Source organism: Leptosomus discolor, chromosome 19 (genome assembly GCF_034619465.1).
Source record: "Leptosomus discolor isolate bLepDis1 chromosome 19, bLepDis1.hap2, whole genome shotgun sequence".
NCBI lineage: Eukaryota > Metazoa > Chordata > Aves > Leptosomiformes > Leptosomidae > Leptosomus > Leptosomus discolor.
In genome coordinates this window covers 2,236,269-2,250,608 of record NC_141409.1, presented here as the reverse complement: position 1 = coordinate 2,250,608, position 14,340 = coordinate 2,236,269, and the positions used below count along the sequence as shown (strand labels likewise).

General features: G+C 58.9%; 1 protein-coding gene across 2 annotated transcripts; it reads left to right on the top strand.

The window, feature by feature from the left end:
• The first annotated feature begins 7,905 nt into the window (after positions 1-7,905).
• AMBP (alpha-1-microglobulin/bikunin precursor) lies at positions 7,906-13,640 on the top strand. Of its 2 annotated transcripts, none has more exons than XM_009951164.2 (10): positions 7,906-8,013; positions 8,665-8,807; positions 9,086-9,162; positions 9,688-9,801; positions 10,268-10,369; positions 10,942-10,979; positions 11,875-11,953; positions 12,044-12,211; positions 12,384-12,557; positions 13,609-13,640. In XM_009951164.2, the coding sequence occupies exons 1-10, from the start codon at positions 7,906-7,908 to the stop codon at positions 13,638-13,640; spliced, it is 1,035 nt and encodes a 344-aa protein (XP_009949466.2). The 2 variants fall into 2 exon arrangements, with proteins under 2 accessions (XP_009949466.2, XP_086331904.1); XM_086475778.1 differs by having other exon boundaries at positions 12,044-12,223; positions 12,369-12,557.
• Positions 13,641-14,340: the final 700 nt, after the last annotated feature.

The window sequence follows — 14,340 nt, the reverse complement described above, 5'->3', positions numbered from 1 at the left end:
ACCAGCCCCAGCAGCAAAACCCACCCTGCCCCAGACCTGGCCTGGGAGCAGCCCAAAGACCAGAGCTGACAAGTCCTTCATCACGCACATGCTGGTCGTATGGGGTAAATAAGACCAGTGGAAAGGATAAATACAAGCCACCATGCCCCATCTGCACCCCAAACTGCATGGCTACAGGAGGTGCTGAGAAAGGCAGAGAGCACCATGGATTTTTTGGGGGTCTTCTGAGAGGACGTGGTTGATGAGCAGTGGGGCACCGCCATCTCTGACACAAGGTTGTGGCTGGAAGTGCCCCAGCCCTTCTCCAGGTGTGCAAGCCCAGGCCTAACCCTGCTGCAGGCTCCAGCCTTCCCCTGAGCGCTGAGCGGTGGCGCCTGCCTTAAACTCCAACCCTGCAGGACAAGGCCCGCAGCTATGCCGGGGCGAGAGCGTGAACATCCCAGAGACCCAAATTACCCCACATCACTCCCCCCATGGTCCAAGGGATGTGCCAGCTGCCTCCTCATCTTTGTGGGGCTGGCTGGGGACACTGTGTCCCGGGTTGGGCTGGGTGACCCAAGGGACCTGCAAGCACCGTAGTGCTTCTGTCCTCCATCGTGGCTGCACCCCAAGGGGCTGCAGCATGGAGGGACCTTCCCAGGCAGGTCTACCTGCAGCAGCAGGTGGGACATGGGTCCGGGATGTCCCTCTGACGGGCTGGCCGGGGAGAAAGGTCCCTGCTTAGCAATGCAGGAATGCAGGTCGGGCTGAATGCAGTGGAGGCGGGTCTGATCTGGTGCCCCACTAAGCCCCCATTCTTTCCCAGCCGGTGCATCTTGTATTCAGGCTGCCTGCTCCTAAGCAGAGCGTCTTTAATCCTTCCCTTGTCTCCTCCATTCCCTTTCAGGCCTTTGGCCAATGGGAAGGGGATGAGCAGCTCTCTGCAGGAAGGAAATTAAAAGCGAGGAGGAGGGTAGGGAGGAGGAGAACGCAGGGAGGGGGACTTGGAAGGGGAGACAATCCTGGAGTGGAGATGCCAGTCATCGGGGTCTCAATAGCCCCATTCACCCTGCCCAGCCACACAGAAAATCAGGGTCACCAGGATCCATGCCCTGCCTGGAGACAACTGTTGCTTTATTCTTTTTAATTGCTGGAAAACGCAGAAAAGTTCACTTGTGTGTGTGGCTGGCTCCGGTGGGGGCTGCGCCGGGGGGCGCGGGCGGCGGAGGGGCGGGAGGGACAGGACGAGGCCGACACGCAGTGAGAAGGGACACAAAAAGCAGCCGCACGTGAGGGTGGAGGCTGCGACCTGGCGCGGCAGAGGAGCCATCTGTACGGCTGGGCAGCCGCAGCAGCGCGCGGCTCGGGGACAGGGGGCTCTGCTGGGATGGGGACACGGCAGCATCACCCCCCGGGCTCGCAGGGTCCCTGGGGGTTTTGCGGTGGAGGGGGCAGCCCCAGGACCAGCGTCCAGGCAGAGGAAGGACCTGTGCAGGCAGACATGTGGGCGGATGGGCAGGGGTCCCCACCTCTCTGGGCATGGAGATGCCTGGGCTGATGCTTCTGGCTGAAGACACAGAGACCAGGCAGCTCAAAACACACGCACCCACAGGGGTACCCAGTGGCACGTTGCCATCCTGACCCGAGGATGCCAACACACCTCCCACATGGGCACATGGCCATGCCACCTCCACCTTGAGACCTTGCTCCAAGCGCCACCCCAGTCAGGTGGACAGCTCCACCCAAGGTGGAGCTCCTGTCCTTCTGCACCCCTGCAGCCAGCCCCAGGGATGTCCCGGAGGACACGTGTGCAGCCTCGGGGCTACCCCAGCAGCCCTCTTGCTCTTCTATCCATCTCTCTTACTGTGCCATGTACCCAGATGTGGCTGAGCACCAGCCTGGAGACACAGGCCGCTATGGATCATGTGCCACCGACCAGCAGCCTGGCAGGTCCACAGCTGCCATCCAGCTCTGATGGGTGGTGGGTGCCAGGGGACACTCTGGGAGTAGGACACAAGTGACTGGGCCACAGATGGAGACAGTCCCAGCCTGTCTCCATCAAGGACATCTCTGCTCACCCTCCCCCAGGCCTCCTGTGAGCCTGGGGTGATCTGTGACCACACCCAGAGCTGGGTGGCACTTCCCTTCCCGGTCCAGCCTTTGCCCCGCGTTGCTCTGCCTTTTGCTGAACATTCAACCTTTCTTTCTGAAGAGCATCAGAGATGTGCTGGCCACGCTGGCGGTCCTGCCTGCTCTTGTCCTGCAGCTCATCCTCAGCCCACCATGTGCCCCCAAGGACTCTGTGACCCATGCGACACAAGGCAGCATCCTCTGAGTTTTCCATGATACGTTTGCCCCCTTACAAGTCCTCACCTCAGCCACCCTGTATCACCACTCCTGCCTACCCTCTTGGCTGGCATGGGGCTGGCAAGCCCAGGCAGCACCTGGCATACCAGCCAGCCTCTGAAGCAGGGGAGATGCCTGCTGAGCATGGCCCAAGCCTCCAGCAGGACTTCTGACCGGTCCTACCAGTGCTGTGGGGTTTTCACCCTCAATATGAGGTTTGGAGACTCCCCTCTGCCAAGCTGGGATGAGGAAAGTCAAAAACCTCAGAGTAGGAGCAGAGCCCCCAAGCTAAGGGCAGGGAGGAGGAGGAGGAGGTGAAGAAGAAGGAGGAGAGGCAGGTTTGTGGAACACAGAAAGGAAACCCACTGCAGAGCACAAGCATCCCATGCTGTGCCCGGGCAGAGGGGCTGTGGGACAAACCACCCCCCCAAATCTCATGTGCCTGCAGCCTCAGCTCCCTTCCTGGCAGCTGTCATTGTAAAGCCATAACTGCAGCTATTTTAAAGCCGTAACTTCACCAGTCCTATCAAATGCAAACAGAGACCTTCCCCAGGCCACAGCCTGGGCAGACTCAGACGGGAACGTAACCACAGCTAGGGGACAAAAACGACACTTGGGAGACAAACCGGGCCCTGGATGTTCAGAGCATCTGGAGAAGGACACGGAGCAGAAGTGAAGGGTGCTGAGCCCTGATGCCGCCTGACGTCTGGCCCAGGAGCAAGGGCAGAACTGGAAATGCTTTCACACTGGTGCCGCAAGGGGAAATGGAAACCTTGGCAGCACACGATGGCACTGTGCACCAGGACAAAGAGACCTAGGGGGAAGGATGGTAACCACTGAGGTGCAGCGATGCCCCGGCTACCAGCTTCGTAGCAGTGACAGACGAGGAGTATGGTTAGGAGGGGGATTGTATAGAGTGGAACAGTGTAGGAAAAAGTGTGTGAAGAAGCCTCTGCAGGTGAAAATCCCAGGCTCTAATAATAAAAATGTCAAATTCAAATTGCACACCATGAGAACAGTAAGTCATATGGAAATATTAAGTGAGGTGAGAGAACGTGCAAGCTCAGATGGTGGAGGTGGGAGATCACTCCAGACCAGCTTCGTCAAGAGGAGATGTAGAGATATGGTTTGTGGCTATGGTAGATGAAGCCTCTTGGAGCGATGAGGTCTATAACCCACAAGCAAAGATGCTGTTCTGGGATGGATCTTGACCTCTTGGGACTGGGTTGAAGAGGTACTGAGGGAACCACCCCATACTACTAGGTTCAACAGTGCAGTGGGACAGAGAGGGGCAGGTACATCGCATAGTAAGTTCAGGAAAGGGAACTATGTAGAAGTGAGACATACTATCAAAAAATACCCCAAACACCAAGATCCTAAACATAACCTGAGGGGTGTTGAATAGGGTGTGAGAAGCCTGGGTAAAACATGTGCCACCATTTGAAAAGAAAATCAGATGGTTCGACAACCCCCTTCTTGGTTTGATGAGAGAGTTGAGTGGAGGTACTATGGAAAACGATGATGTTTCAGAAACAGAAAGCTTGTCTAGGAGAGAACAGGAAAGTCCACAGAACATGGTGGTTCTGCTGGGAACAGAGGACTAAAAAGCTAAAAATGGGTATGCAGAGCCCTCTGAAAAAGATGCTATAGCTGCTTGAAGAACATGTCCTTAAACCATCAAAGGCAGAAAGCCAACTAGGGGCTGAGGATTAACACAGAGCTGGGAAGAAGCTCGCAGGGCTACTGCAAGGAGGGACCCTGTCTCAAATTAGAGGATCCAGAGGATATCATCTATCTGGATTGTCAGAAAGCTTCTGATGAGGCATCACGCCAAAGGTTATTAAATAAACAAACTTGCTGTGGGAGCAGAAGAAAGGCTCTTCCATGAACTGAAAGGTTCATGGAGAATCAGAAGCAACATGCAGGGCTCTTCAGGATGGAGGACAGTCAGCAGTGAGGTCTCCCAGGGAGCAGCTCTGGGACTGGTTTTGTATTTGACATCTTCATCCATCCCCAGGAGAAGGGATTGAACAGGGAAATCTTCAAGTTCACAGATGATGCTGTGCTCTTCTGGATGGCCAAAGGCTGTGTGGATGGCAAGGAGCTTCAGAAGGACCTCAGAAAACTGAGGGGCAAAGAGGTAGCAGGTGAACTTTGGTGTAGAGAAATGAAGGTGATGCTTCAAGGGAGAGGTGATCAGAGCAGGGCATTGGCATGGAGCTCGGGACAGGTAGTTAAATTCCGGGGAGAGCTGGAACAATTCAGAGAATTGTTAATGGGCAGCAGCAGCCAAAAAAGTCATCAAAATGTTGTGTGATCAAGAAGGGTGTCGGGAACAAGATGGAAAGTGCTCTGTAGAAACTAGAAAACCTTGGTGACCACTCACCTTGGGTGCTATGTGCTTGAGCTCTGGTTTTCACAGCTCAAGAAGGAGATAAAGGAGTTGATTTTCTCTGGACCTGCTCTAATAACCAGGGAGATGAAGCGTCTGTCCTATGACAGGGGACTGGAAAGACTGAGACTCCCATGTTTGGAAAGGGGAAGACCAAGGGAGGATATGACTGAGGCTTGCAAAATCATGAAGGCAGTGGACAACGAGCATGAAACCATAGGACCCAGCAGTCCTTGGAGAAAGGAGCGCTAGCAGGTGATGGGTTTAAAACAGAGAAAATACAAAACTTCTTTACATAGCAGGGTTTGAATGTCTAGAGCTTGCTACCTTGGGGGAAAAGGAGCCAGGCAATATTGGCAGGTTCAGAAAGGACTGGATGAGCCCACGGACAACAGGTTCATAAAGGGACACTGAAAGGACTAGACAGGAGTGTGTCCTCTAACCCATAGTAAAGCTGGTGGGGAGTGGGAGAGTGGAGGAGTCAGGCCCGCGCAAATAAATAGCATCTTTTTCCACTGTGGGACGCTGAGTCCTGGTGGCCCTCACCTCTGCAGGGGTCTGCCTGATGTGCCACCAGCCACCAGGTCAGGGCAGGAGGCCTTGGGGCCCTGCTCGCCGTGCCTGGTGTTCCCCCAGGTTCTGCCATGCCTCCTGCCCCTGTCAGCCCCACCGTGCCCCCGCAGCGCTGCCCGGCCCCGTGGGGGCTGCTCGGGGCTGGGGCCTCTCAGCGCTGGTGGGGCCGGGGGAATTTGGCCTGCAGGAATTTTCTGGTGGTTTCTCCCTACATTTGACTTCCGTCCAAACTGGTCTGAAACCAAAACATTTTATAAAGTTCCTGCAAATTGGCAGCTGCTTGTGCCCCACAGCTCCCTCAGGACTGCTGCTGCCCCGTCTCCCTGCCAGGGCAATCCGCAGGAACGTCCCTCCTTGAGCACCCAGAGCCGCCTGTCCCAGCTGCCACTCCCTGGGGCTGCCATGCATGGGATCCCAGAGCCCAGGGCCCTGGAGCCCAGGATCCCAGCAGCCCCCCTCCCTGGAGAGCCATGCTCTGCAGAGGCTCAATCGCAGCCCTGTGCTCTGGCAGCATGGGGGGGTTCTCCATTCCCCTCCTGGGAAAGCAGCCATTTGGTGATCCCAGCATGAACAGAGCCGCAGCCTCGGGGACAGGGACGGTGTGTTTTCGAAAGTGAGCAAGGAGGTGGTGGGCTGCCCCACTTCCCTGTCCTTCTGCACAGGCAACGTGCACGAGCTGAGTTTTGGAGCCAGTACAGCTGCTCCCCAGCTCTGCCAGCAGGGATGGTGCACACGGGCTCATGGTCACAGCCACACGCTGTGTTCGCGTGTACAGAAGAGGAGAGGACCAGGCCCCAGGCCTGCAGCTTCCCCAGCTGTGCTCCCCTGAAGGGGAACAACTCCCTCCGCTCCCCCTTAGCACCGGCAGCTGGAGGAGAGGAGCCGAGCGGCAGCCGGGGAAAGCCAACCGATGCCAGAGTCGGGCATCCTCCTCCCTCCCCTGCCAGGCCCCAGTGTGGGGCACGTGTGCTCCCAGTAAAGCAGACTGGTCCTCAAAGAGGGTACTTAGGCGTGCGTCCTGTGTTGTTCCCACCCGGGTCCATCGCTGTTTGGGTTCATTTGCCCCCACGGAGCATCCCCGTGCTCCACTGCCCCGGGAAGGCCTCTTCCCTCACGGGCCCTGCCTGCCGCCTCTCGCCCCAGGACAGCCCAGGCCTCCGGCCCCGCTGCCGGCAGCCGACAGCGATTCCCGCCTTGCAGAGCTCCCAGGGCTGGTCCCCGCTGCCCGTCGCTGCCCGGGGACCTGCCCCGGCCCTGCCGCCGCAGGAAGGGCCGCCCCGGGGCCACAGCGGGGTCCCTCCGCCCGCCGGGGGCCGCAGCGCGGCGGGGCCGGAGCGGGGTCGGGGCCGGGCCGGGCCGGGCCGTCATTCCTTACCGCTGGCTGCCACCTAGCGCTGGAGGGGCCGGGGGCGGCGGGGACACCGGCGCGGGGAGGGTCCCCCAGGCCAGCCCCGGCTTCGCACAGCTCCAGCTTGGGGGGGGCTGGAGCCCAGGGCTGCTTCTGGACCGGGGTGGGCTCCACCAGAGAGAGAAGCACAGAGCGGGTTTATGGGGTGGGTTTATTACAAAGGGCCTCTGCCTCACGTCCAAATTTCCCCCATGTTCCCGAGGACACCCCAGATGTGGCATGAAGCCGTGTGGGCGATGAGATGCTCAGGCTGCCCCTCCCTGGACCACTGGCTCCCCAGCAGCCTGCGGTGGCCAGGCAGCACATCCCTCAGTCCTCAAAGGGCCCGCAAAGGGCCCGCTGGTGGCCCATAGTGGAGAGGAGGGGTGAAAGTCCGGCCGGCTCGTGCAAGCGTGCCTCCAGCTCTGGCCCTTGTCTGTAAATATTGGGCCAGGGGCCGACCCAGAGAGGGGCTCCTGCCCTTTGCTCTGTTTGCCATTTCCCTTGGGCTGTTTGGTTTCTGTTAATCATCCTGCAAAGGCAAACAGTAGTGGGGAGCGATGGTGTGCCCTGCGCCTCCCACGCCTGCCGGGTCTGGTGACCCTCAGCTGTGGGGTGGGTGACTCCCAGCCAGCTCCTGGGCATTGGCCACTGCCACAGGATCCCTGGGGAAGGGGGTCCAGAAGGGGAGCAAACAGCACAGGCTCTGCTCCCTACAGACTCTGGTCAGGATTAGGCAGTCTGGGGTGAGTGCTGGGGACCCCTCGGTCTTCTCCTCTCTGTAGGGTTACGCTGGTCTGACAGGGCTGGGGGCACCATCAGGGCTCTTTGCAGGATGTCAGGGGAGGAATATGAATCCCAAGGTAGAATAAAGGAGACGGGCAGGTCCTGGCCCTGCATCTGAGCCAAGCAGTGGTGTAGGAACCGGCGAAGGTGAGGAGCTCAGCCTGGCAAAGCAGGAGGATGCTCACCTCCCCTCCTGCACGCCAAACCAGCTCTCTACAAATCCCCACCACTGCCAAGGGCAGTGGTGAGCCCCGGGGCCACATGGCCAGTGCCGTGTGGGGCCACTAGCTGCCCACGCCCCCCGGCAGGCTGCTCCAGCCAGGCTGGCCGGCCCCACTGGCCGCAGTCTGAAGGTCACGCTGCTGCGCAGTGGGGACAGCACAGAGTCCGGGATCCCGTCGTCACGCTGGGGCTCAGCAGCACTCCGAAGCCACCAGCCACAATGTTTTGGGGTCTCCTTTTCGTCCTCCTCCTCACCGTGGCCAGCGGGACCCCCATCGGGGACCAAGATGAGGATATCCAAGTGCAGGAGAATTTTGAGGCCGAGCGGGTAAAAGCGGCTTGCGGTCCCTTAATTCTGGGGGCAAAAGAACTGGGGGATTTTTCATTTTCCTCCAAAAAGAAGGGTGATATTACCTGTGCCCACATCAGGTTGTGCAAGACAGGCGTTGGAAGCGTGGCCTCCCTGGGTACTGGTCAGGGGGTGCCAGCCTTCGGGATGGCCTCACCCCAGCAAACACCCAGGCAGGGCGGCTGGAGCCTGAGCAGCTGGGGCAGATGAATCCTGTGAGATGTCTGCTGATCTGCCCAGCCTAAGAGGTGTGGGCAGGGCCTGCAGGCAGCTACAGGGCACAGGATTCGTGCGGGATGCAGGCTGCCTGGGAGACCTCCCGCAGGCAGCCCCATCCCCTGCCAGGCTCTGCACAGCCCCACATGTGTGCCAGGGTCTGGGCTCCCCCAGGACACACGGGGGGGATGCTGGCCTGATGCCTCCAGCCTGGCCTGATGCCTCCAGCCTGGCCTGGTGGTCACAGGACCCAGGAAAATCCTGCTCAGTGCTAATCTGCTTCCCAAATCCAGTGGCATCACCCCCCAAGTTGCTCTCTGGGCCATGAATATTCCAGCTCTGCAGAAAACCAGGAGGTATCCCAGCTCAGCAGAGAGGCCTTGTGGTGGAGACGTCGCTCTGTTCTCCCTGCAGATGTACGGGAAGTGGTACGACATAGTCATTGGCACAACCTGCAAATGGATGAAGAACTACAAGGAGAAGTTCAGCATGGGCACACTGGTGCTGGGTCCCGGCTCCAGTGCCAACCGGATCAGCACTGCCAGCACCAGGCTGCGGTACGGGGCACTGTTGTGGGTGCTTGAGCCTCCTCCAAAGCCACTCCACCCAGGGGTGCTCTGTCTCGCAGGCGCTGGGACAAAACATGGAGGTTGCTTGCTCTGGCTGGCATCAGAGCCCTGAGGAGGGGCTGGATTGGGCTCAAATACCCAATGCTTTGGGCAGGGGGATTTTAAGGGCCCTGGGCCATGGCCTCCATGCCCGAGACATGATTTTCATGCAATAACCGGGAAAAAGGATCCCTCCAAACGGCTGATTGTTTTCCTCCTCCCTCCAGGCAAGGTGACTGCATGCTCATCTCAGGAGAGTACCAGAAAACCAGCACCCCTGGCAAATACACCTACTATAACCCTAGTAAGTTGGGCTCACTGCCTATCTGCTCAACCCCAAGAGCTCCGGCATGGCTGGGCAATGGGAACCAGCACCAGGCACAGCTGGCAGCTGGGGGAGGGGTTCAGGAGAGCAGGGCTCAGAAGCCACTGCACAGTTCGGGTCATTTCCAGCCAAAGTACGGAGTGAAGCTGGGGAAAAGGGTCTGTTTCAGCACTGTCCCTGCATAGGTGCAGGACTACTGGATGTTCCAGCAGATCCCTCCTGTCCCCAAAATCCCAAGCTAGGGAAGGGTCCCACCAGCCACATTTCAGGAGCATTGGTGTTATCTCAGTTGTCCGCAACCCTTGGCTTCTGATCCCCTCGACTAAGAAAAGGCTGGTGAGCCTAAAGCCTCTCAGGATTGTATTGGTGTTTGCTTCCCCAAAATCAGCTGTTTTCTTGAATTAGCTGCCTGATTTCTGCCCCCAGCTCTGGGGCAGTCTTACACTGCCCCATTTCTCCCTGAGCCTCAGGAATGAATGTCCCCTGTGTCTCTGTCTCACCCAGAATGGGACGTGTCTATCCAGTCCTACGTGCTCCGCACCAACTACGAAGAGTATGCTGTCATTCTGATGAAGAAGAAAAGTAGTTTTGGCCCAAGCACCACCTTGAAGCTGTACGGTACGTCTGGCTATGGCACTTGTGGGCAAGCAGACTCTGGGGTGGGCCAATGCAGCTCAGAAACATCACCCAAGAGCCCCTCATGTCCCTTGGCCTTGAGGGACCTGACCATGGCTCTGGAAGTGGTGCCTTGGACCAGCTCATCTTCAGCACTGTAGAGGCTGAGTCTTATGGCTCAGCTTAGAGCCACATCACACAATGAAAGTCCAAGCCAGACTGTTACTTGGGGTGAAGGTGGCAATATCTGCCTGGAGGAAACCCAGGCCCTGAAGTGGCAGGAGGTGCTGTCTTTCATAATTGAGAAAAATTAAAACCACTTTGTCCAAGCCCTTGGGCAAGAATAATGGAGAAGAGGTTGGGAAGGACCAGGAGGCTGCCTGAGCTCTTCAGGTCAGTGGATGGTTGGGGGGCTGCATGCAGCCCTCCTCCCATGCCAGCCCCGCTCACAGACTGTTCCATTGCCCAGGGAGGAGTCCGGAGCTGAGGGAGGACCTCATTGAGTCTTTCCAGCAGCTGGCTCTGGAGATGGGCATCCCTGCAGATTCCATCTTCATCCTGGCCAACAGAGGTAACCCACCGTGAGACACATGCCTCCCCTTCTGCCTGTCCCCCCAGCATGGCAGTGCACTGGGGCTGCTCCTTCTTGGTGTGTGAGGCTGGGGAGATGGGAGGATGGTCAGGATGGAGGGAGGAGAGACAAGGGGTTTGGGAGGATGCAATGGGAAGGAGATAAGGCCACGTATTAGTTGGGCTTCCATCAGCTTCCTGTCGGTGGGGTCCTTGCTGGGTTGTCAGGTCAATCCACCCACAACACTGTGCTGGGACAAGGGTGCAAGACACCCAGGGACACTCATGACGGCTCCCAGTGGCTGAGTGCTTCCAGGACCTGAGGAGCTCCATGTTCAGCTTGGGGTTCAGAAGGTGCTAGCATGATGCACGTCAGTGTGGGGATTTTAGGGTGATGCTCCTGCAAGTGGCAGGTGGAAATCAGCAAGAGGGGAAGAACGTTGCGGTGAAACTGGGAGGGTGTTCCCTTCCCCGGGGTCCTGTGTGTGCACGGTGCAGGACCACGGTGAGATGAGATTGTCAGGATGCCTCCCCTCTCATGCTGCTGATCTTCTCTCCTGTCATCTGGGCCAGGTGAATGCGTTCCTCAGGAGACTGCAACTGTGCCCCAGGTGAGTGGTCCAGCTGGGACTTCCTGAGAGGCATCAAGGCTGGGGACATCCCCTCCAAGCCAAACCCACTGGAGACCCAGTGTCCAGGGACCAGGCTGCGCGGACAGGACACGTTCTTTGGGCAGTGGCCCCACTGACCACCCTGGGAGATGCTCTTTCATCTCCGCTGACGGGTTTTGCCTGTGAGGACAGGGGCACAGGCAGGCGCAGGGTGAGGGTCCTGGGGGCCAGGTGAGCATGAAGCCTTGTTTCCAAGCAGAAGGTAACAGCCCTTTCCTACTCTGATTTTTTCCATGCTGTGAAAGTTGCTGCCTGTGTAGCCTGGTGTATCCTTGCTCCTTGCCTGCCTGTGGGTGTCCCAGCCAGGCTGTAGACCCCCCTCCCCAGGGATGGGGAGGCAGCTCAGCATCCCACTTGTCCTTCGGCTACCATTGCTCAGCACCTCCCAGTCTCACAGGGTTGACTTTAGAGAGATTTTCAAGAAGGGACGGGACTTTCATAGGAGAAACACCCCAGTTGTTGGGTTGTTGGGTTGAGAAACCACTCGAGAGCAGGTAACACACCACCTTGCGTCAGTGAGAGCAGAGACACGTTCCCAGCACAGGGCATGACTGGGGCACTTTGGGTGTCTTTATCCGCAACACAGGATCCTGGCCCCACCCAGGATGAGCACAGGGCTGGGAAGACCATGAGGTGTAGAAGGATCGCAGCCTGTTGACCCAAGATCAGTGACTGGAGATATGCTGAGAGCACCAAGGAGGGTTGGAGCCTGCACAGGCGGCAGCACCCAGCAGAGCTGCCCCTGACATAGTCCACGCTGGGGCAGTGGGGGTCCAGGGGCGCCGGGGTGGGCAGCAGGGGCTGATGGCAGCTCTGTGCTTCCTTCCCCATGCAGAGGGCGCGGAGAGCAATCCTGCCCCCCGAGGAGGGCTCGGCCGCGGGACCCCTGCCCTCTTACATCGGCAATAAGGAAGGTACATCCCAGGGGAGGGGGGCTGCATCGGGCGTCCTCCTGCCCTGCGTCCCCGTTTGCCTGTGACAGCCCCTGCCGCGCTCCTCCGCAGACTCGTGCCGGCTGAGCCGGGACCCTGGGCCCTGCAGTGGGATGCTCTCCCGCTTCTTCTACAATTCCTCCTCCATGGCCTGCGAAACCTTCCTCTACGGCGGCTGTCTGGGCAACGGCAACAACTTCTACTCAGAGAAGGAGTGCCTGCAGGCGTGCCGGACGGAGGGTGAGCGGGGCGGCCAGGAGACATCCCAGCGGGGCGAGGGCTCGGGAGGTGTCTTTGCTGAGGCATCAGAGGAGACCTGAGAGCGGCCTCAAACCCCACGTGTCTGGCATCCACGTGGGAGGTGTGAGGACCCTAAAGTCCCTGCCCTCAGAGCAGCCCCCTGTCCCCGCAGCTGCCTGCAGGCTGCCCATCGTCCAGGGTCCCTGCCAGAAGCCAGTGACGCGCTGGGCCTTCGACGCAGCGCAGGGCAAGTGCATCACGTTCAACTATGGAGGCTGCAAGGGCAACGGGAACCAGTTCTACTCGGAGAAGGAGTGCAAGGAGTACTGCGGGGCTCCGCTGGCAGGTACCCCCACCCTGCCCGCACCACACTGCGCTGTGCTGGGGGAGCTGGGGCAGCAGCCCACGCCATCTCCTGTCCTGCTCTGGGCTGGGGCTGGATGTGCTGGGTCTGCCTGGGGTGGGGACAGGGCTGTTCTGGATCTGGGATGGGTCTTGGGATGGGTCTGTCCTGGATCTCAGATAAGCCTGGGGTGCGTTTGTCATGGGTCCAGGGTGGGTCTGGGATGGTTTTGTGCTGTGCCTGGGACGGGTCTGTCCTGGGTTGGGGACTCTGATGGACTGAGGAATATGTTCATTAATCTGCAGGCGGTATCGCACAGGGGGACTGTATAGGCTGCAGACATGCTGAGGCCACGACTGAACTTCAAAAGTCTTGATAAAGGGGGGAATGGCCCCGAGCAGGCTGGGGTGCAGCGGCGAGCAATGGATGCAACAGCCCCTGGGCAGGGGATGCCAGTGAGGGAAGAGTGGCTGAAAGATTTGGAGGGGTGTAGGGACCCTGACACCAAATAAGGACCAAACTGGGGTCCCTGCCAGGGATGCACCCTCCGTGCGGTGCCTGCCAGACCCTCCAACTCCAGTCAGCACAGGGGTTTCCATACAGAACCTCCTTGGGAGATACAACGGGCACCGCTCAGCCCGCGGGTGAATGGACAAGCAGGTTTTCAGGAGCATGGCAGGGCAAATCTTCCCACAGAGAGGGGCAAGCTCAGGGGTCTTAAACCACAGCCAGCCCTGAGTGAGCCTGCTCCCAGCGGGGCAGGAGCTGGGGGCTTACCGTGCCACCACAGATGGGAGATGGAGCCAGAGTAATGTGTCTTAGGGCAAAGCCTGTCTTTTATTATCCCTGTCACCGATATAAAGTGCATTAATGCCACCATGGCGTGTGGTGGGACACAAAGTGACATGCCAGGACAGCACGGGGGCGCACAGAGGGTCTAAATCACTTCCCCCCATCGCTGATGGCAGGGTCAGAAACCGTTGCCGTCTGTCTGTGGGGTGAGGAGGGGGTCTGTGGGTCTGTCTGTCACCTTGCCTGTCTCTCCACTTTGCAGAGGACGAGGAATTTCTGCATCTGTCAAACTGACATGGGTGGAGGACGAGCTGCCCAGCACCCAGCGTCAGGGCCCCGCAGCAGGGTGCCAGCAGCTGCCAGCAGCACAGGAGATGCGTCCAGCAGTAAATGTCTCTAATGTGACCAATGAGCCCAGTGTCTGTCCTCAAGCTGGTGGGGAGCAGGGTGGGGGGCTCCAGGAAGGGCAGAGGATGCTCTGGGGTTCTCACTAGCCTCCCTGGTGGGGTGTCCCCCTCTTTGCGGGGCTGCTGGGTGCTCCCCACTGAGTCTCTGCCCCTTCTTCAGCCTGATGCCCTCTGCCCAAGCAGTGCTGGGGTGGCCAACGGGGACACCGAGGGGCTCAGGGCACCCCACCAGCTGGGGTTCAGCTCCTCATTTCCCAGGGGATGGTGATGGGCAGCCAGGAAGGGGTCAGCAAGGGGGGGAACAGGTGCCTGCTCCTCCCTAAAGGTGAATAATTGGTGCTGTATCCAGTGAGGGTGGGACTGGGGAGGCCCAGTCATGGCCTGGGGTAGGGTTCATGGGGAGGGGCGATCATGGTGGGGGTTACAACAGGGGATTATGGGTTGTCAGAGGAGACCCTGAGGGGTCCCAGGAGGGAATTACAGGGGTTATGGGGATCATAGGGGGCTATAGGGGTCCGAGGAGGGGATTGGAAGTGGTGTGGGGTTTTTTAGGGGGGGGGGGGGGGGGGGTGTGATATCTCAGGGAT